Consider the following 20,595-nt stretch of genomic DNA (forward strand, 5'->3'; position numbering starts at 1 on the left):
CTACGACCACATTTTGTAATTTTTCCCCATGCTGCTTAACTATTGGTCCAATCAGCATACACCTAATTAGTGCCCAGTCTACAGAAAATGACAGCCGTTATCAGACACAAAGAGAGCACAGCCTGACAGGACCTGCAACTGAAGGCCACAGGTCTTTGGATCAGTCTCAAAGTTAGATCATCCGAACCTCAGCGTACTCCACTGGAAACCCAATTGTGGTTGTTCTTAAAGTGTACCCGAGGTGACATGTGACATGATGAGAAACATGTGCATGCACAGTGCCAAACATTAATAACCAGGATGTTTTACTTGTTTTATTTTGCTGTCTGAAAGAGTTAATTTCTAAGCATGGAAGTGGCAGCTTCTGTCTGGTCGGAACCTTGTCCGGAATATAGTAAACATCACTGATAAGCAAATTACAGCCATAAATGTTTTCCTGGCAGAATACAACTTCTGAGGACAGGGAGAGATAAAATACATGAACTATTGACCTTTTTCTAACTCTGGGGCACTTAATAGGCTGCCACTGATTAGGGAGTCAGTAAAACATTCAACCTACGTTGTAAAGGTTTAAAGGGAAGGTCCAAGCAAAAAAAAAAAAATGAGATTCACTTACCTGGGGCTTCTACCAGCCCCATGCAGCCATCCTGTGCCCTCGTAGTCACTCACTGCTGCTCCAGTCCCCCGCTGGCAGCTTTCTGACCTCGGAGGTCAGGGCCAAATTGCGTACATTTTTACACATTCCCGCTAGTGCAGGAACATTAACACATACATTTTTACGCGTTAGTGGTGAAACACGTAAATTTTTGTTCCTGCACTAGCTGGAATGCGTAAAAATGTATGCAATGTGGCCCTGATCTTCGAGGTCAGAAAGCTGCCAGCGGGGGACTGGAGCAGCAGTGAGTGACTACAAGGGCACAGGATGGCTACATGGGGCTGGTAGAAGCCCCAGGTAAGTGAATCTCATTTTTTTTTTTTTGCTTGAACCTTCCCTTTAAGTATTAAAAAAAAAAAAAAAAAAAAAAATACATGGGATACTTTTTTTTTTTTAGGAGGAGGATAAATATAATTGTTTATCTCATCTTTATTTTTACCTCGGGTTCACTTTAAGACTAATACCGTCTAATCTATGTGGGTCTCAGATCATGTATTACACACTGCGTGGAAAAAAAAAAAAAAAAGCAATGTATTGCCAGATTTAACATTATAAAGAAATTCACAGGCTCAAGACAACTAAACATTTGTCTGACAATATTTATACAGATGAATATGGAAATCTAGATACAGAAGTGTACACTGCATTGGTTACAACACATGGGAGGGTTGGAATCAGCCCTGGAGACTCTTGAGCCCACATACGACGAATATCGAACTGGCAAGACCCTGTTTCCATCAGATCCTTCTACAAACGCCCATCAAGTCCTTTAACACTTCTTTGGGTTTTGTCCAAAGCCTAAAACTCTCTAGCTTCCTGAAACTGCTTTAAATAGTCTTCTTCTGAAGGGTTTTCAGTACATTTTTGGCCATTGTTTGGTGGGCGCACCTCATTGTATCGACTCCAGTCTCCTTTGCACATGATCCATGGCAATACGTCCACTTTGTAATGAAGTTCTGCAGAAAATTCAATGCTGATCAGATTTGAGGTACCTGCTCCCTTACCCCGTGTGATCAGCTGCATGCTGTCATCAAAGCAGCAATGTTGAGCTGCTAAAGTCGTACTTTCCAAAGACAGCATTGAACGAATGCAGTATCTGGCTGTGGGCTTATAGATCTCCAATTTCTCCTTTGGACCGCTGGCATCCTTCCATCGAAAATCCTTTCTTTTAATACGGTCATATATATCGGCGGTGCTGTATGCAACTTCGGTTGGGTATGAGCAAGGACAGCTTGGAAGATCGTTGGCAACCTTATGCATATACTTTTTCAGAAACTCACTTTTGCAGTTCATCCAACGTTCACAACTATCAGTATCTACAAGAGAAGGTAGAAATTCATAACTACACATTAGGCTTCTCATTAATGGGTAATAAATAAAAAATAATCGGAAGCTGTAAAGAGAAACTTTAACCAAGGATTGAGCTTAATCACAATCAGCAGCCAATAACACCTTTCCCATGAGAATGATTTACCTTTTCTCAAACAGATTATCAAGGACATTTGTCGGTAATGCCAGATTTCTACTACTTACTGTAAGTGACAGCAACATAGGAGAAAAGTAATTTATGGCTCATTTTACTCTGGGATAAATGTACTTCCTATTTGTGTGCGTTTTAAATTTTCAGATTTTCGTGATCGTTCCTTTTTAAAGGGAATCTGAAGTGAAAATAAACTTATGAGATTTTTTGCATGTGTAGTACAGCTATGAAATAGAACATTAGTAGCACAGATGTGAGTCTCATCTGGTTTCCAGTACATGAAGAGTTAAACTTCAGTTATCTATGCAAAGGAGCTTCTATGAGATCTCCAACCAAGCTTGGTCAGCTACAGGGCCATTTTCTGTAGCATTTATTTCAACATGTCTCTCACGGTTGGTTTTTTTAAGGTTTTACTACCAGGAAGTTCAAAGGGTCATTAGCTCTGCTCTGTTTCATAGTTTAAAATACAGAGTGTAGTTTGCATCATTCTCTAATATTTGCAGTTTACAATGTTATAAAAATAAAGCTATATAACTAAAAATAAAAACATTAGACTCTCTTTGCTACTAAATGTTCTATTAATTATCTTTACTACACATACATTATATCACAAGTTTTTATTCACGTCAGTGCTACTTTAAATTAGAGCCTTTTTATGTTTTACTCTTGTTTAGCTGCTGATTAAAAGGCACTATGAGCAGAAAAATATACATTTTAATTTGATAATGTATTTTTGTTTTGCAACTATCCAGTAACAGCAATGGGAGTGCAACAGATGGGACTGTCCTAAAATCTAACCTTTCACTTTTGATTTAAAGGACAACTGAAGTGAGAGTTATATGAAGGCTGCCATATTTATTTCCTTTTGGGGCCGATTTCCACAAAGTGTGAATTCAAAATGCAAATTTTTTGCATCGAAAATGTAACCACCTTCTTCAATACAAAGAACACTTACCAACTCCAAACAACTTGGTGGCATTGAATTCTTCACTTCCTGCAAGCAGGCTCACCTCTGTTGCTGCAGTCCTGAATGTATCTTCAATTCCTGGGGAGGATGAAAAGCAAGATAAAGAACCACAGCCAAGGACTTTGATGCACTGATGGAGTACAGCCAATTCTTATTTCTACGCACAAATAGGTGCAGGTGGCTTGAAAGGATAAAAAGCAGGTGAAAACAGATTTTGTATAACATCTACAAAGGACAAAAACTACAGACATCAGTTTTACTTAAAGAGGAACGGTCGCGGAAATCTTAAAATTTAAAAACGCATACAAATAAGGAGTACATTGCTCCCAGAGTAAAATGAGCCCTAAATTACTTTTCTCCTATGTTGCTGTCACTTACAGTAAGTATTAAAAAATTGACATTACTGACAGGTTTTGGGCTAGTCCATCTGTCCATGGATATTCTCAGCATGGCCTTTATTCTTTATAAAGACATTCCCTGAAAAAGATTTATACAAAGATGCTGGCCAGCTTTCCTGCTCACTGCACACTGTTTGGCAGTTGGATAGAGCAACTGCTATTCACTAAGTGCTGAGAACCCCCCCCCCCCATGAGAAGATGGGCTAGTCCAAAATCTGTCGGTAATGTCAGATTTCTACTACTTACCGTAAGTGACAGCAACATAGGAGAAAAAGGGATTTATGGCCAATTTCACTCTAAGAAACGTACTTCTTATTTGTATATGTTTATATGTATTTAAAATTGTAAGATTTTCACAACAGAGATCCTTTAAGTTCCCGGCAGTGATAACCAACAGGCTGCTATGCAATAATGTGATCTACTTTGCATGCAGTAGTTTCCTTCATTTGGCCTCACTGTTTTATCAGTTTAGATGACTAGCCTGACTGTCTTTTAGTAAGAGCTGGTGGTGTAGCCAATGGTGAACTGCATTTTAGTTTCTGGGGGCAGGAGTACAGTTTTGTTTATTTGTGTCTACAGTATGAACCAAGGAGCTGCTGTTCCACCAAATTATCTGATCATGACATATCTCTTTCAACCCAGCATACTGAGGAGGTTTTACACCTAAGGCAATGTTCCACCCCATCACATTGCCGCAGGGTCCTCTGAATCCAGTTTTTGGCAGAGTGGGCTAACAGGGTCATATGCATAGCGCCCCCCCCCCCCCCCCGTGACGTACTCTCTGCTGGACAGGAAGTACATCACATTGGTTCCCAGCTCCCCAGCCGTATTAGTGCCATTCCACGCATATGCACCGACAACAAATTTAAAAATTTCTGCGTCGCACTTTGGACTTCTATGCATCCTAGGCTGCATCGCGGAAGTCGCACATTAATGCCCTGTTGACTTTCCAGCGCAATGCAATAGGGTAAGTGTGCTATGCCCCACAGACTTTCTTTGCTGTTGCATTTCCCTGCTTGCATGCAGAAAGTGTAACGCAATGTAAAGAAAGTGGCCGAGTGTAAAACGGGCCACAAGGTCCATGAGAGAAGAAGCACACGCATTTAGAAGCGAGGTGTCCAGGCTCTTACCTGTTGCTCCCTTCTCTCCCTGCTACACTTCTGGCCCAATGTATTGTTTGATTAGGTCACACCCATTTAATAGGGGCTTGGTAGAGAACAATCTGGAGTCTGTACCGACGCACCGGCAGAAGATCCACACTAGCAAATAGACTTAGATGAGTGCAGACCAGCCATATTAAGCCATGCAGTTCAGTCATCCCTCCCTTCCCCCCATTAAGTTTTTGGGGGCTATTCCACTGGTCTGGTGGTAGAGGGCTAAAAATCAAATCCATGCTGGGAAATTGCACAGATTTTGGTCAGAGAGGACATTCAAAAGGGAAGTAATCTGTGAGGAAGCCGGATTATTTATGATGGCGTTTAAAACCTTCTTTTGGACCCCCCCCCCCCCAAAAAAAAAAAACCACCTGACAACCCCACAAAACCCAAAACACACTGGAACACACTGGTAAACTGGCAGCCCAGTACAGTGAAGTAAGCAATTGCAAGATGGAAGGATAGAGTAGAGTAGGGACTCTCAAAACTGGCTGCCAACCAGCAACCATGTGGGGAATGCACATCCCCATACAGCGCTGCGTAATATGTTGGCGCTTTATAACTACAATAAATAAATAAATAAATCCCCACTCAGGTACGTAGCTATCTCCCTGGTAGTGGTGGGTGTGACAGAGGTGCTCAGAGCTACTGATGGATTGCTACTGTGGCACCTGATGAAGTGGGATTAAGGCCCACGAAATGCATTGTCACTGAAATACTTTTACCATTAGCAGTCAACTTTGTACTGTAGGTAGACAAGCTCTTTCTGAACACAGGTGTGCTTTGCTGTGTACATTTTATACTTCACAAGGCACAATAGAGAACTTGGAAAAAAAAAATCAGTTAATGTTTTCACTTAATGTTGAGTACCACTCAATCCTCTAAGTCATCTTTTGGCAGCTCTGAGCATTTCCTGAAGTTAGTAAGAAGTGTAAAATTTCAGAACCGATGAGGTGTTTGTCATTAAAGTCTGTGTGGTCCTGCAAGTCCCTTGTAGCCCTTTTTTTGCCATTTCCAGCACGATGCATTTATAGTTAGTGAAGTTTTTTTTTTTTTTTTTTTTTTTTTTTTACAACTTACAGGAAGCCAATATAAGACTGATTTTTATATCAGTGCACATGTTGCTGTCTTTGGCTAGTGGCTGAACGTGCCTTGGTACACTTCAGCAGTCGCTGTGCTTTATAGTACCAATTACAACAGTAAATTTGTGTTGGCGTATTTTCTGTGACTGGCTTGAGTGCAAAAAGAAGGACACTGGTGTGACTGGAAATTTCTCACAATCCCATATTACTTATGCTGAACACATTCTTGTGGTTAAAGATGCTTTGGCTAAAGGGGGGAAAAAAAAAACAAAAAAAACTATATAGAAAAAGAACTGGGAGTAACCGTTATTTAAAAGGATGTGAATGATCAATGCAATACCAAACTATAGGTGCTAAAATGACAGAAAAAGGTAAAAAAACAAAAAAACAAACAAACACAAACAAACATGTAAAGCATTACTGTACCCTCTTAAAAATCAGTACAGCGTTCTCTCCAGAATTTTTTTTGTCAGCTAGGTGGCATGAAAAAGTAGCCGAGTGGGGAAGTAAGGGCCCTTTTCCACTAGGAAGTGCAATTGCAATCTCGCTGTGATCACGTGACGCAACCTACAATTTCCACTACCCGTGATATACATATAGCTGCCGGGAACAAAAGCACGATCCCGCAACAATTGCAGTTCGGAAAAAACAAAAACTATGCATGCTAGTGGGAAATGAGCACCGCGATTGACATGTTATTGCAGTGCTCATTGTGATCAGCAAAACGGCTGCGATCTGCTTTCTGAAGCAGATTGCAGCTAGTGGAAAAAGGCCCTAAGGTCATGCTGGGTGGAAAGGGAAGGTTAGACCGAAGTAAGGTGGGCAAGTAGGTCAGGCTGGTGGCTAGTGGGTTGGGTGGGTGGTTAGGTAGGTCAGGCTGGTGGCTAGTGAGGTAGGTCAGGTGGGTGGCTAGTGGTGTGGGTAGGTCAGGCTAGTGGGGTAAGTGGGCAGGTGGTCAGGCTTGTGGGGTGGTCTGGTTGGTGGCTAGTGGGGTAGGTAGGTCAGGCTAGTGGGGTGGGTAGGTGGTCAGGCTGGTGGCTAGTGGAGTAGGTGAGTGGGTAGGTGGTCAGGCTGGTGGTTAGTGGGGTGGGTGGGTAGGTGGTCAGGCTGGTGGTTAGTGGGGTGGATCAGGCTAGAAGCTGGTGGCTAGTGGGAAGGGTGGCTCAGACTGGAGTCTGGCTGCTGGTGGGTTACGTTGGTGGGCTAGTGAGAAGGGTTTGCAGCTCACCTCGCCCCCCCCCCCCCCCCCCCCGCACGGCAGATAGAGCCTGGAGCCAGTGAAGCTTTCTCAGATGCTAGAGCACCAGCCAGCAGCCTGGTCCACGCCGTCTCCTCTGTGTAATGCTGCGCACACCAAAACAGGAAGTAGTATGTGCGGCATCGCAGAGAGGGAGACAGCGTGGATCAGGCAGCTGGCTGGTGCTCTAGCGTCTGAGCGTGCCATGAAACAGTGAAGCTGTATCTACCGCCTGTGGAGCTTGTTGGGGGGGGGGGGGGGGGGGGTAGGGGGGCGGGGAATACTCCACTCAGTATGAGGATTCACCTACCTCACACTGCTCGGCACTGCTCCTGGCTGAGATGCACTGCCCCACGCCGATAACGACGAGTCTTGATTGTTCCACCCCAGCCAATCACAACCCACAGCACTGACTTTTGGCAGTTTGGCGGGTTTTCAAAAAGTTTGGGTGGCCCGCCCACCTAATTAGACCTGAGAAGAACACAGATAGCAAGGAACGTGTACACAGCAAGTAAGCAAATCAGGGGTTAAAGCTGTGTACATACACTACATGATGAAATTCAGCCAAGGGGGTCGATAATGGCCGTCTCTGCTGAGAATCAAGTGTGTGTATACAGCGATCAGCTAGGCGGAACGTCCGAGAGCATTTTTCAACCCAGTCATCTGGATCCCTGTGCCGCTCCCTCTCCCCCTGAAAAGCGTTGTCTATGCTTATTAAAATTCATATTTATATGAACTAGTTATTAAGCATAGGCAACGCGTTTCATGGGTCTGCGCTTTCCACTTCCTCAGGCCAAATACAGTGCCAAAAGGTGTAGTATATTCACCACTGGGTGCCGCTTACCTCCTTGGTATCAAAGTATACTCCTCCAAAAGGAGGATGAGAAGTACCAAGGAGGTAAAAGGCACCAAGTGGTGAATATACACCTTTGGCACTGCTTTTGGCCTGAGGAAGTGGAAAGCGTAGACCCATGAAACGCGTTGCCTATGCTTAACAACAACAAGTTCATATAAATATGAATTTTAATAAGCATAGGCAATGCTTTTCATGGGTTTACGCTTTCCACTTCCCTCAGGCCAAATACAGTACCAGAGGTGAATTAATCACTGGGTGCCTCTTACCTCCTTTCTACTTCTCGCTCTCCTTTAAAAGGGGTATCCTTTGATACAAAGTAGCTTTGCAGCCATTAGGACCTTGTTTTTCCATGAGTGCGACGGCATCCAATTCCGGCTGGGCAGCCGAGTGGAGTCTGCTTATACATCTCCCCCGGCTTCCTGTAGTTGGTTGCCCCTAATGCCACCTCCCATTGGGAGTACCTAAATTGCCTCTGAAATGTATCACGCAGTCTGTAACTACTGCACCATTTAGGTTCCCATTGTTTCTTTTTAAGGGTGTTCGGTCACGCTCCACTCCAGTTCATAGGGATTACTGATTCTCTTGTGAAAATGAAAAAATCATATATTGAATTTCATTACCAGATCAGTGTAGCAACAATCTGGGCAATCTAATGTGATGTCCGCTTTAAAAATGTGTGACTATCAAAAAAAACAAAAGAAAAAAAACAAAAACAAAAAACACCACTTTAGAGATTCTATTCCTAGAGGACGGCAAAATCTTATTTAATATACTGGCCTCTAAAGTGCTGAATGCACTGGAAAGTCACACAGTTCCCCTCTTCTTTCTGGGAGGACAGAGTATGTAATGAATGCGTTATCGGGACATCAGGAATGCATTTTGTGAGCCAAAGCCAGACTGTACACTTTTCCAGGTGTTTTGCCGCTACCTCCAAGAACTGGCCAAATTACCCTTCTCTTTTCCTCCTCTTTTAAAATGCATTAGTCATATGTGTGCAGTGCACATCCACAGAACACCCACTTTATATTTCAGAGCGAGCATACGGATTGTGTCAGGGTGGGTTTGATGTGGTGGGAAGGAAGGGCTGACAGCCGCACAGATTTTTTCAGTTTCAGTTTCTCGGGAGTAATTTTACTCACCTGGACAGTTTGGCATATCACAGGTCCTGGACTCTGTGGCTGTGCAGGCGTATCCGCAAGACCTGGTACGCTTCTGGTTCCCGCTGCCGCAACTGACACTGCAGACAGACCAAGGGCTCCAATCCTCTCCATCAGCATACTCTGTGAAGAAAATGAGAAAACTTCATATATGTCAGCATGGCCTTAAAAAAGGGGCTTGACCACTATTCGTTTTTTTTAACCATGTGTGCTGTTGGGGGGAGTAAACATTTATTTTTTTCACAGGTGCACATTATTTTCTGGTGAAGCGCTGCCCACTTTACGATTATTTTCTAGTGAAACTTTGCCGCATTTTGATTATTTTCTGGTTAAAGATTGCTGCATTACGATTATTTTCTGGTGAAACGCTGCCTACATTACAATTATTTTCTGATGAAACGCCTACATTACGATTATTTTCTGGTGAAACATTGCTGCATTATTATTTTCTGGTGAAACACTGCCCTATTAAGATTATTTTATGGTGAAACATTGCCGCATTACGACTATATTCTGGTGAAACATTGCTGCATCAGGATTATTTTCTGGTGAAACACTGCCCCATTACGATTTTATGGTAAAAGTTTGCTGCATTATGATTATTTTCATGGGGGAGGCACCACAGGTTCTCTCGCCTGGAGTGACAAAATGGCTAGAGGCGCCCCTGCATTTGGGATTCGCCTTCTGGCAACATCTGGAGGATTTTGCAGCTCTTGGTGGTGTCTTGGGTGTGCCGCAAGTCATGCCAGAAGATGTAATCTGTGGTTGCGAGTACATTGCATTCACAGACTAGGATCTACCGGCAGGCATTTTGGCACGTGAGAGAGAACACCAGAAGCTTAAAAATCCTCCTGCTGGTTGAGTGGAGAAGATAGAAAATCCCGTATGGGCTGGGGGCTAGAAAAGCAGCGCCTTGTAGGAAAATAAAGATGCTCCCCCAACAGCCCACACCATTTCAAACCCCCCTTATGGAGAAAAACAAAAAAGTGCTAAGGCCACTTTAAAATGAGATTTCAGTCTGGATACAATATTTTTTATAAGTGTTGCAGAAAGATTTATGCTATATTTAGGGCAGTCAAAAATTAACTCCCATTTCCATGCAGCCATGCATTTTTAAACTTGGACTGTAAGACCATGTTGCAATCTAAAATCTGTACTCCGTGTTGCACTAGTTTAGGATAAGTGCAGACAGTCCAGTTATATTCCTTTACCTGCAGGAATAATTAGCTGCACACAGAACAAACAATTGTGGCTTGTTTTCCACACCTGTGCAAACTGAGTGGCTGTCAGGCAGCTCTGATACAGGAAGCTCTGAGTATCAGATCAGTGTAGAGCAATCAGAAATAAATTATGGAATTTGGAATTTCCAGCAATTTGTAGATTTGAACTGAAGGGTAGCAACACATCTGGGTTGGTCAGCTGTGACCATGGGGCATATTCACTAAACTGTGCCAAAACACAACATAACACACTTTATACGGGTCAATGATGCGGGTTACGCTATGAGCACTACGCAACTAATGCAAGTACCAATACATCTGCTGTGTTAAGGCAGTTAAGTGAACATACCCCATGTGAATAAAGAACAGATTCCGGACTACATTACCCAGTATTCTTACATAACCGCAGAAACCAAAATTTACCCAATCTATGTAGGGCATTACATTAGCAGTGCAAATCACACTGAACATGCTAAACACTATGTAGCCATTGCATGTGTAATGCAAGTTATGCTACTTGTGTAACATGCTAAGTAGATGGTGTAATGCCCAGTAAGCTTTATGTGTGTGCTCGGTGCACATACAGAGCATATTCAGTGCAGATTTCACAGTCTATTGATCCTCTACTAATATGAAGTTATAACTATCTGCCAGGTCTTTTTCTTCCAAATACCTTCCCCGAGCTTGACGGCTACCTACACATAGACCTGCCTTTTCGCAGAAAAGGGCCTTGGCATTTCTCTATCTCAAACTAGAGAAAGTTGCAAGGCATTTTCTGCAAGCGGGGAGGAAGCGGGGGGGGGGGGGGGGGGAGGGGGGCAATGCAGTGGAACTGGCGGACACGGGGCTTAAAAAGGTTTTATAAAACTTTATATTAGTAGACCAGAGTGACCAAGCAGCTCAGGGTGACCCAAAGTACTAGGAATGTATAGGGGGATAAAAGAGACCAAAAAGCCCTCCTACTAAAAAAAACAAAGCTTGGTGTATTTGCCTTCTTAAAACAGAAGGAAATATGCAAGAATTCAGCTATAAATGAACATTTGTGGTTATCCACAATGTACTACTACTGAATATGCAAATTATCCCTTTTTTCGCCCTTGGTAAGCCAAGCAAGCATCCAGAACCACTGGTGTATAGTAAGACTATAGCTTTCATTTTTACACAGCCATATCAAACCCACATGTAGACAGCCTGTTTCGGACTTTTGGCCCTCATCAGTACATGGCAGGGATTGATAAGGCTGTATGAGATAGGGCTTGGACCAGTACAACAGAGTAACCAAGCATCTCTTAGTAGAGGATCGATAGAATGTGAAATTCACACTGACTAAGCCCTTTGAGTTTAATGAAATTTTGTAAATATACTGTACCTCTGTGTCTATGTAAAGAGACAGGACTATTTCACAGTAAGTGGAATGTGACTAATTGTAAGCTCTCAAAACTGCTAACAGGAAACAGGGTTTGTGTTTTTTTTTTTTTTGTTTTTTAAGTCTGGAGGGATAGGGGGAATAACTGCAGGAAAATGCAGCTTCACAGGGGATTTTTGAATATGACCATTTCAGTTTGGAAGGTAGTACTTTAATACGTTACACTTGTCAACATGGCTGCTTTTGGAATCTGCCTCATTTCTGGGTATAGTTTGGGCATCAACTTGCCCAGGGCCAGCTTTCTGGAAAAGGCCACAAAGGCCCGGGCCTTGGGCGGCTACAGCCCAAGGGGGCACCTGAACATGGAAGAGGGGCTGTTACATATGAAAGAGGAGACTGAAAATGGGGAGCAACACATGAGAAAAGGAAGCGGATGCCTTAAAGAGACACTGAAGCGAGACTAAATCTCGCTTCAGGTCTTATATATAGCAGGGGCACGTGTGCCCCTGCTAAAACGCAGCTATCCCGCGGCTTAACGGGGGTCCCTTCACCCCCAACCCACCCCCCGCAAACCTGGGTCGGAAAAAGGTCGCTGGAGCTGATCTTCCTGGAGGCAGGGCTAACGGCTGCAGCCCTGCCTCCAGTCGCGTCTATCAGACGCGCATCGCCGCCTCTCCCCCGCCCCTCTCAGTGAAGGAAGACTGAGAGGGGCGGGGGAGAGGCGGAGGTACGCGTCTGACAGACGCGCATGGGGCAGGGCTGCGGCGGTTAGCCCTGCCCCAACCAGGAAGCGCTCCCCCGCTGCTCGGAGGGGGTTTGGGGGGACAGGGACCCCCGTTAAGCCGCGCTATAGCGGCGTTTTAGCAGGGGCACGCATGCCCCTGCTAGCTATGAGGTCTGAAGCGAGATCTATTCTCGCTTCAGACTCTCTTTAAGGACCTGTTCATGAAACAGGGGGCTGCATATGGTGAATGGGAGGGGCAATGCTGTACATGAAAGGGGAGCCACAACATATTGGCCTAGCCCTTGGGGAATAAAGTATAAATCCAGCCTTGAACTTGCCTCATTTGTGTCTGCTACAAGCTGAATGGCCGGTATGACAAATGGATACACTACTTCCACCCAATATTTTTTTTCATAGAGGCCATTATACATCAGTGGAAACTAACTCTTCTACATCAGCAAACTGTCACTCCGCAGTGATCAATGTGTATGCAGTGCTTATAGCATGAGGTGTGTAACATGAACTTACCATAGTCAGGCTGTTCTTTGAGATCAAACGTGCGATGGCTGGGTCCTTGCCTGTTCCAGCCACCCAGAGGATTTAAGAAGTTGCTATCCTCGGTCGTACTGTCATATTTGTAATCCTGGCCTCCATAATTTATCCTGGGCAACGTTGATGACCTCTGCCACCAGCTCCTAAAGTCTGGTGATGAGACCGGCCAGCTGGCCTTACTCTCTTTTTGCATTTCATTTTCTGGATCGGTGTCAGCGCTGTTCACCACTTCAATGGTGACCTGAGAAATACAGGAAGGCAGGGGGGAAAGGGTAAGACAATTTTCCTGTGCAATGGTGACATTTCCAAAATAAAATAATAAAAAGCTACTTTCTCTATAGATTTACAATTAAAAAAAATTATGGAACGTACAGAAAATACAAGCCCCTAGAATATGCCAAAGGGAACATCTAAGACCACTGCAAATTGTACTTTTCTTAGAGTATCTAAGATGTATAAAGTTTAAGGCATGGAACCCACTAGCAGTGCTTTTGTAAATGCTTGTAATTAGCAATATATGGGTGTAGTCCCACTTAGAGGTGATAAAAAAAACAAAACAAAAAAACACCCACAGCATTACATTAGCAAGACCTTTACAAATCATTAGTGCTTAGGAAAGCGCCGCTAGTGGGTTCTAGTCCTGATGAAGGTGTGTTTTTAATGCTCAACAGTTCAAGGTACAAAACTACATTTACATGAGTACATAGATGCTGTATGTGACTTGGGTCAGACAGTGATGTCGGTTAGGCAATTATAGTCCAGTCATGCCCAGCTTGGCACTTCATATAGTATGGAGACCGTTTCACTGCTGCTTACAAAAATAAATTTTTAGGAGGCGAAGGCAACAATATGGGGTTAAAAGAGGAGCTGTCAGCCATACGATCTCAGAAAAAAAACAACACATATAGGTATATAAATACTTGCATAACAGATGTATTGCAAGGTCCACATTTTTTTTTTCTATAGAAAAAGCCCTAAAATCAAAGACAATCCATTTTGACTGTGTATCTTGAAGCCAATCCTGACATCGTGTCCTCCCTTGTCTCAGCATGAGAAATATTGGCCAGAGAGGAACAGAGGTGTGGGAGGGGAAAACAGGAGATAAAGAGGCTTCAGCCAAATCAGGCTGCATTAGTTATGCCTGAAGGGAAAGTAAAGAGGTAAACAAGAAAACCCAGCATGCCCTGCAACTTCCTTTGTGCGGCAGATGTACCAAATAAGAACCAGGGAAACTGGGGAATGATCTTCTATGGAGAAGAAAAGTAAGAGAGTGATTTTAACTTTTGTATTGCCTGGTTAGCATCCTTTTTACTCGTTTAGCAGATAAAAGAATTGATTTTTTTATTTTATGCCTGACAGTTACACTTTAAAGAATTATTTATCCTACAAACAAAATCATGAATGTTAAAAAACAGGAAGCAACACATGACCATGTTATTGATTTGTGGGTTTATATAGCTGACTGCGATGATAGGTTTTATTTCTTCCTTTACAGTAAGGGTACTTTTCTACTAAAATCATGCAAATTCACATGCTATTTTGCTGGATCCGAAATTGCATTGAAGCCACACTTTTTGGGAACCCCCAGCTGTATTATTGTATTCATTCACCTCTTTTTGGTGGTTGATTTTTATGTTCCATACAGTGGAGTGTGACCACCCAGGAGTTTCCACGGCCAACTAAGTGGCATATTATAGGCATATTTAGTGGTTGATTACGCTGGCAACCCCCTTTTTTTTTTTGAGTGCCCACTAACTGTACTTTGTCTACTTGAAACACCTTTATCAGATATACTGCACTACATTTGGCTCAGAGATTCTGTTGGGTTTTTATGCTCAAGTTAACAGATCACCCGGATCCATCTTACAAGACTAGGGTGAGACTATTCACTTGTGGGTAAGACGAGACAAGACTGAATTGTTAGTAAGAAAAGAGGTCCCTCTTTTCTTACTAACAATTTAGTCTTGTCTCTCATGTCCTAAGACTGGGTTGAGACTGTTCAGTTGTGAATTGTTCAGCTTTGGATAAGAACAAGACTGCTATAAGACTGTTGAGTAGTAATGCCTGGTACACACCATGCAATTTCCCGTAAGATAGATTGTCAAATACATAATTTGTCAGGTCCGATTTGATTTCCAATCATTACTATACAAAATCAATCAGAACTCAGATCGGACCTGATCCATCTGCATGGTATGTACCAGGCATAACATATGAGGGACAGAACTTTTGAGAAGTAAGATAGGAGATACAAGACTGGGATGAGACTGTTGAGTTGTGGGTAAGATATGGAGGTCAAAACTGGGATGAGACTGGTGAGTTTAAAGGTAAGATATAAGAGACCTAATTGGCATGAGATTGTTGAGTTGAAGCGGTTGTGGGCCGGGGACCATGTAGGCGTCTGCAAAAAAAACCAAATGAGGTCCCAAAGCTGGTGCACAGAATAATTGCTGTAATGAAAATCAGAGCCACTATTAGCAGCTTTAATGCAGAATTTATAAGTGCACCTTTAACATTTCCACTTTTAATAAGCTTTTTTGCTACAGCATACATGAGGGTCACATTTACACCTTCATAATGAAGCATAGGTTTCCAGAAAGCAGAAGACATGTGCTAGGCAGATGGCTGACAAGCACCAGCAAAGTCAAAAACAGTAACATCTGCTTTAGGCTGAAGGTTTAATATATTTTTGCATACACCTAGAGGCCAGACAGTCCTTTTTCTAATAAAACAAGGATTTGGATATCACAAAAAGCAGACGTAGCAGGTTAAGACTTCCTTTTTTGGGGAGTTATCGTGAAGACTAAGGCTGAGGATTTGTACGTTTGAGAGCGACAATAAAAGCTGGCATAATTTGCTGCACTTGCTGCCAGATACAGAGGAGATGATGATTGTTACTAAAGTCTTTGATGGGAAGCCAAGCCATGACTTCTTGATCGCAGCTAGAGGAGGTTAGACATTTTCACAACACTTTTATCATTTGGATAACCTAACAGGGATAAGCAACCTGTCACACCGCAGCTGTTAGAACCTCTCTAAGTCTTTTGCATAAGGTGCTCATACGGCCACTTAGGCCTGGTGCACACCAAAAAACGCTAGCAGATCCGCAAAATGCTAGCAGATTTTGAAACGCTTTTTCTTATTTTTCTGTAGCGTTTCAGCTAGCATTTTGCGGTTTTGGGAAGCGTTTTTGGTGTAGTAGATTTCATGTATTGTTACAGTAAAGCTGTTACTGAACAGCTTCTGTAACAAAAAACGCCTGGCAAACCGCTCTAAGTGCCGTTTTTCAGAGCAGTTTGCGTTTTTCCTATACTTCACATTGAGGCAGAAACACATCCGCAATCCAAAATCTGCAGCAGCCCGGGAGTATGCGTTTCTGCAAAACGCCTCCCGCTCTGGTGTGCACCAGCCCATTGAAATACATTACCCAAGCGGATCCGCACCCGCAAGCCGATCGCAAACCGCAGCCGAAACGCTCTGGTGTGCCCTAGGCCTTAAAGAGGAACTTTAGCGAAAAAAAAAAAAAAAAAAAAAAAAAAAATCGATACATTGCAAAGTGAGAAGTTACAAATAGAAGAGAGATCAAGAAAATGACTGATATCCACCAGTTAATTTGTTAATATTGTTAATATTGTTTGAGCCACAATCAGTCTGTGCGTAATCATCTTTACTACTGGAAGACCTGGAGAAAAAAAAAAAAGAAAAAAAAAAAAAAAACACACAACACACGACAGCACCAACTGCCATTATCTATAACTACACCCCCTAACAATTTTGATAGGCTAAAATATATATAAATTTTTAAATGGATATACATATGTACAGAGTCGCATACTGGTTGCTTGGCAGTTGGAAACAGCTGATATTTCCCACGATGCAACAAGGTTCAGACAGGAAACTGTCAGGACCTTGGTCCTGACACCAGGGCCGGATTTGTACTTTTTACCGCCCAAGGCCAATTATACTGTCTGTATGGTTGTTATCTCCTTGTGCCCCAATGAGAATCCTACTTACATCATTGGATGTCACAGACAATAACTATTTCAGTAATACGCGTATAAATTATAAGTTATATTTTCCTTAAGAACTTTTACGTTATGTTTGCCATCTCATTAATGATGGACCCATTGTGCCACCATGAGAGTTAGGCTGAAGTATAACTGCAGGATAGAGCTTACAGGTCTTGCAGGGAAGACACAAGTACAGGACAGAGAGTTCAAAGGTTAAAGCTGTCCTTGTAGATAGGGATGGCTGCATGCAACAGCTTTACTGTCCCTCACTGAGCCGCCCCTAAATTTCTGGTGCCCTAGGCCATGGCCTATGTGGCCTTGCCAGAAATCCGGCCCTGCCTGACACACTGTGGGAGGCGTTCCACCACAAAAATCAGTTATACAGATGTCCCTGATGATCCATTTGAGAATAGGCAAACATTTATCATGGGAAAGGAGGGGAGGGGTTATCAGCTACTGATTGGAATGTAGTTCAATCCTTGGTTCCTCTTTGATGCCAGGTGCACACTTAGCAGAAATGCTAGCGTTGCGGAAAACGCTGCATTTTTGCCGCTAATGGAAGTCTATGGGCCGAAGGAAAAAAACGCATATCAAAAACGCATATGCGTTTTCAAAAACACTGGTTTTGTTGCACAATCTTCAAAAACGCACATAATGAAAGTCAATAGAAACGCAATGGTATATGTTTTCTATGAGTTTGGTTTAACCTCTTGCCGACCGCGTCACTCCGATGGGCGTGGCCGCGGCAGCAGCCCCAGGACCGCCTAACGCCAATTGGCGTAAAGTCCTGGGGCTCTGTTTTGCAGGAGATCGCGCGCAGGCTCTGCGCGCATCTCCTGCTTGGGGGGGCGGAGCTCCGCCCCGCCTTCAGTCTCCGAGCGGTTATTGCCACTCGGAGGCGTGATCGCCGTCTATTTACTCCGTGCAGCACTGCGATCAGCAGCAGCGCTGCACTGGGGACAGCCGTGTGACACGGCTGTCCCCCTGGGGGTCAAGAGAGCGATCGGCTGTCATAGGCAGAAGCCTATGACAGCCGATCGCCGTAATTGGCCGGCTGTGGGGAGGGAGGGAATGGATTTAAAGGAACAGCAGTTTTTTTTTTTTTTTTTTTTTAAAGCTGCAACAAAAATATTTATTAAAAATAAACAAACAAACAAACATGGGGGTAGCGATCAGACCCCACCAACAGAGAACGCTGTTGGTGGGGAGAAAAAGGGGGGGGGGGGGGGGGAATCACTTGTGTGCTATGTTGTGCGGCCCTGCAGCTTGGCCTTAAAGCTGCAGTGGCCTTTTTTACTAAAAATTACCTGGTCACTAGGGGGTTTCGCCCTGCAGTCCTCAAGAGGTATATTAAAAAAAAAAAAAAAAAAAAATGTTCTCTGATGTATATCAGCTTCCAGTTGTCTTCCTAGTGATTTCCATAAACCGCAAAAGAAAAAACGCATATGCGTTTTGTATATGCAAATGCATTAAAATGCACACAACATAACATGAAAGGCTGCTTTTTATGACATGTATTTTTTTTAATGTTAGGTTTGCACCTACCTTGAGGCCTACCCAAAGCAGACCTATTGCTAAAATTACATATCACATAAACTAGTAGGGCATATGCCAGCCATTACAGACATAGAACAATCCCCAAACCAAAAGAAAAAAAAAGAAAAAAAAAAAAAAGTGAGTTTTTATTTTCTCTTATTTCTAGACTTGAGAAAACTCAGTATCAACACACGGTAAAGGGCATGTTTCACATCAGAGGTTACAGATTGAATAAGGTCAAGAGATTTTCTTCAGTTATTTTTCTAATAAAACAAGGCTTCGGATATCACAAAAAGCCTTACACTGGCAGATCTTCTCCCGACTTGCCCAAAACAGCTCCTACTCTGATCAGAGAGGGATCCATCATTGCCACACACTGCACATAAATTCTCATGATGAAATGATAGGAAATGACAACATCCATAGAGGAGGCCAGCTGGAGCGGTGAATGAGAGATCTTTGCTACGATAATCCTCTACATAGATACTCAGGGAGAGCAGCATTAGCAGGGGGACATGTCCCTAGTTTTAGGCCCTCTACCCTGATTAACCAGTAAAAAAAAAAAATTAAAAAAATATCCTGGCTGATCAGTAAGGTTGGTTTATTTCTGCTACCAATCTTTAGCAGATTCGATCACAGTTATTGCATCTACCAAGGGATCTCTCAGTGTGTGGGCACCTTTAGCCACCATTGCGGTAGAAAAAGGTCAACAAAACATTTTATTTACCTGTGCAAATGATTAAAAGACATGGCTGTTCCCATTCGATTTTTAGAATAGATTTTTCCTATTAGATTTTTCAGCCTGCTGTGCAAAGTGCAGAAAACTTTCCTAAAATGCAAAAAAACCAAGAAAGAAGAAACTTCATTCAATACTGTCTGCTGACAGTGTCTGGCAATGGACACCATGAAAACGGATCCTGCCCCTTTCCTCCTGTACCACTCCTTCTGGGCCGCCTGCACCTCCTCTTCTGCACCGCCTTTTCTGCCCCCTGCACCTCCCCTTTCCTCACCTGCATGGGAAAGACTGGCTTCTAAATTCCATACTTATTTGTCCACTCCTGTTTCTAATCCTCCCTGGGTAATGGGAGACATGTGAGTGAGGAGGGCACAAACGATCAAGATGGCAGTTTTCATGCAGGAAATAAAGCAGGGGGAAAAAAAAAAAAAAAAAAAAAAAAAAAGGGAAAAAAAGGACATACCCTAGCTCTTCTCTACATCTCACATCATGACTTATTGCGTTATGAAAAACAAAAGTTTGCTTTCTTAAAACAGAAAGAATTTGCGATAATTCAGGTTGGAGTGAGCCTGAGATGTCTCCCAGGGCATCACTGCTGAATTTATGCAAATTAAGCATTGTTACCCTTAGAAGCTAAACACACCTCCAGAACCGCTGGAATGCAATGATGTGTCATCCTGTGAATTCGTACAGAGCCGGAACAATCCAACATGCATACAGACTGTTCCGGATTGTTTGATCCTCATCAGTGCATGGCATGGATTAATTTGGCTCTATGGAGTAGGGCTTGTAACACCGAGAGGTACAGACTAACCACCAAGCTCATGGTGACCCAGAACTCATTGGAGTGTGTAAGGGGCTACAATGGTCCTAAAAGCCCCCTTACTGAGATGTTAAGAAAAACAAAAAAGTTTGCTTTCTTAAAATAGAAAGAATTTGCGATAATTCAGGTTGGAGTGAGCTTGAGAGGTCTCCCAGTGCATCACTGCTGAATATATGCAAATTAACCATTGTTACCCTTAGAAGCTAAACACACCTCCAGAACCTGGGAGACATCTCAGGCTCACTCCAACCTGAATTATCGCAAATTCTTTCTGTTTTAAGAAAGCAAACTTTTGTTTTTCTTAACATCTTAGTAAGGGGGCTTTTAGGACCATTGTAGTTCATTACACACTCCAATGAGTTCTGGTTCACCATGAGCTTGCTGGTTAGTCTGTACTTATTGAGTTATGTTATGGATTTGTAAAGGTTGTATATTTTATAGCAGAACTGCTTTTTAACCATCATCTGTGCCCAACTTGTTCTGATCTCACTTTCTCAGTAAGTAATGGCGGATGCAGTCACTCCCCCTCCCCAATTACTGTGCCCCTCTGAGTGCATCCACTTCTAATGGCCCATACTCACGGGCTGCAAAAGTGGCCTGTCGCCAGCACACGTGAGCGTGTGGGAGACAGGCCGGCGACAG

General features: G+C 43.1%; 1 protein-coding gene across 1 annotated transcript in view; it reads right to left on the minus strand.

The window, feature by feature from the left end:
• Positions 1–1,239: 1,239 nt before the first annotated feature.
• The window catches only part of ISM1 (isthmin 1), an 82,932-nt gene continuing 63,576 nt past the window's right edge, over positions 1,240–20,595 (minus strand). The window contains exons 3-6 of the mRNA XM_068232475.1: positions 12,825–13,089; positions 8,969–9,109; positions 3,091–3,180; positions 1,240–1,971 (exon numbers count right to left, since the gene is read on the minus strand). Coding sequence (XP_068088576.1) covers positions 1,454–1,971; positions 3,091–3,180; positions 8,969–9,109; positions 12,825–13,089 — 1,014 coding nt within the window. The 3' untranslated portion in view covers positions 1,240–1,453. The remainder of the gene's footprint in view (positions 1,972–3,090; positions 3,181–8,968; positions 9,110–12,824; positions 13,090–20,595) is intronic.

The sequence above is a fragment of the Hyperolius riggenbachi genome, chromosome 4, assembly GCF_040937935.1.
Source record: "Hyperolius riggenbachi isolate aHypRig1 chromosome 4, aHypRig1.pri, whole genome shotgun sequence".
Lineage (NCBI taxonomy): Eukaryota > Metazoa > Chordata > Amphibia > Anura > Hyperoliidae > Hyperolius > Hyperolius riggenbachi.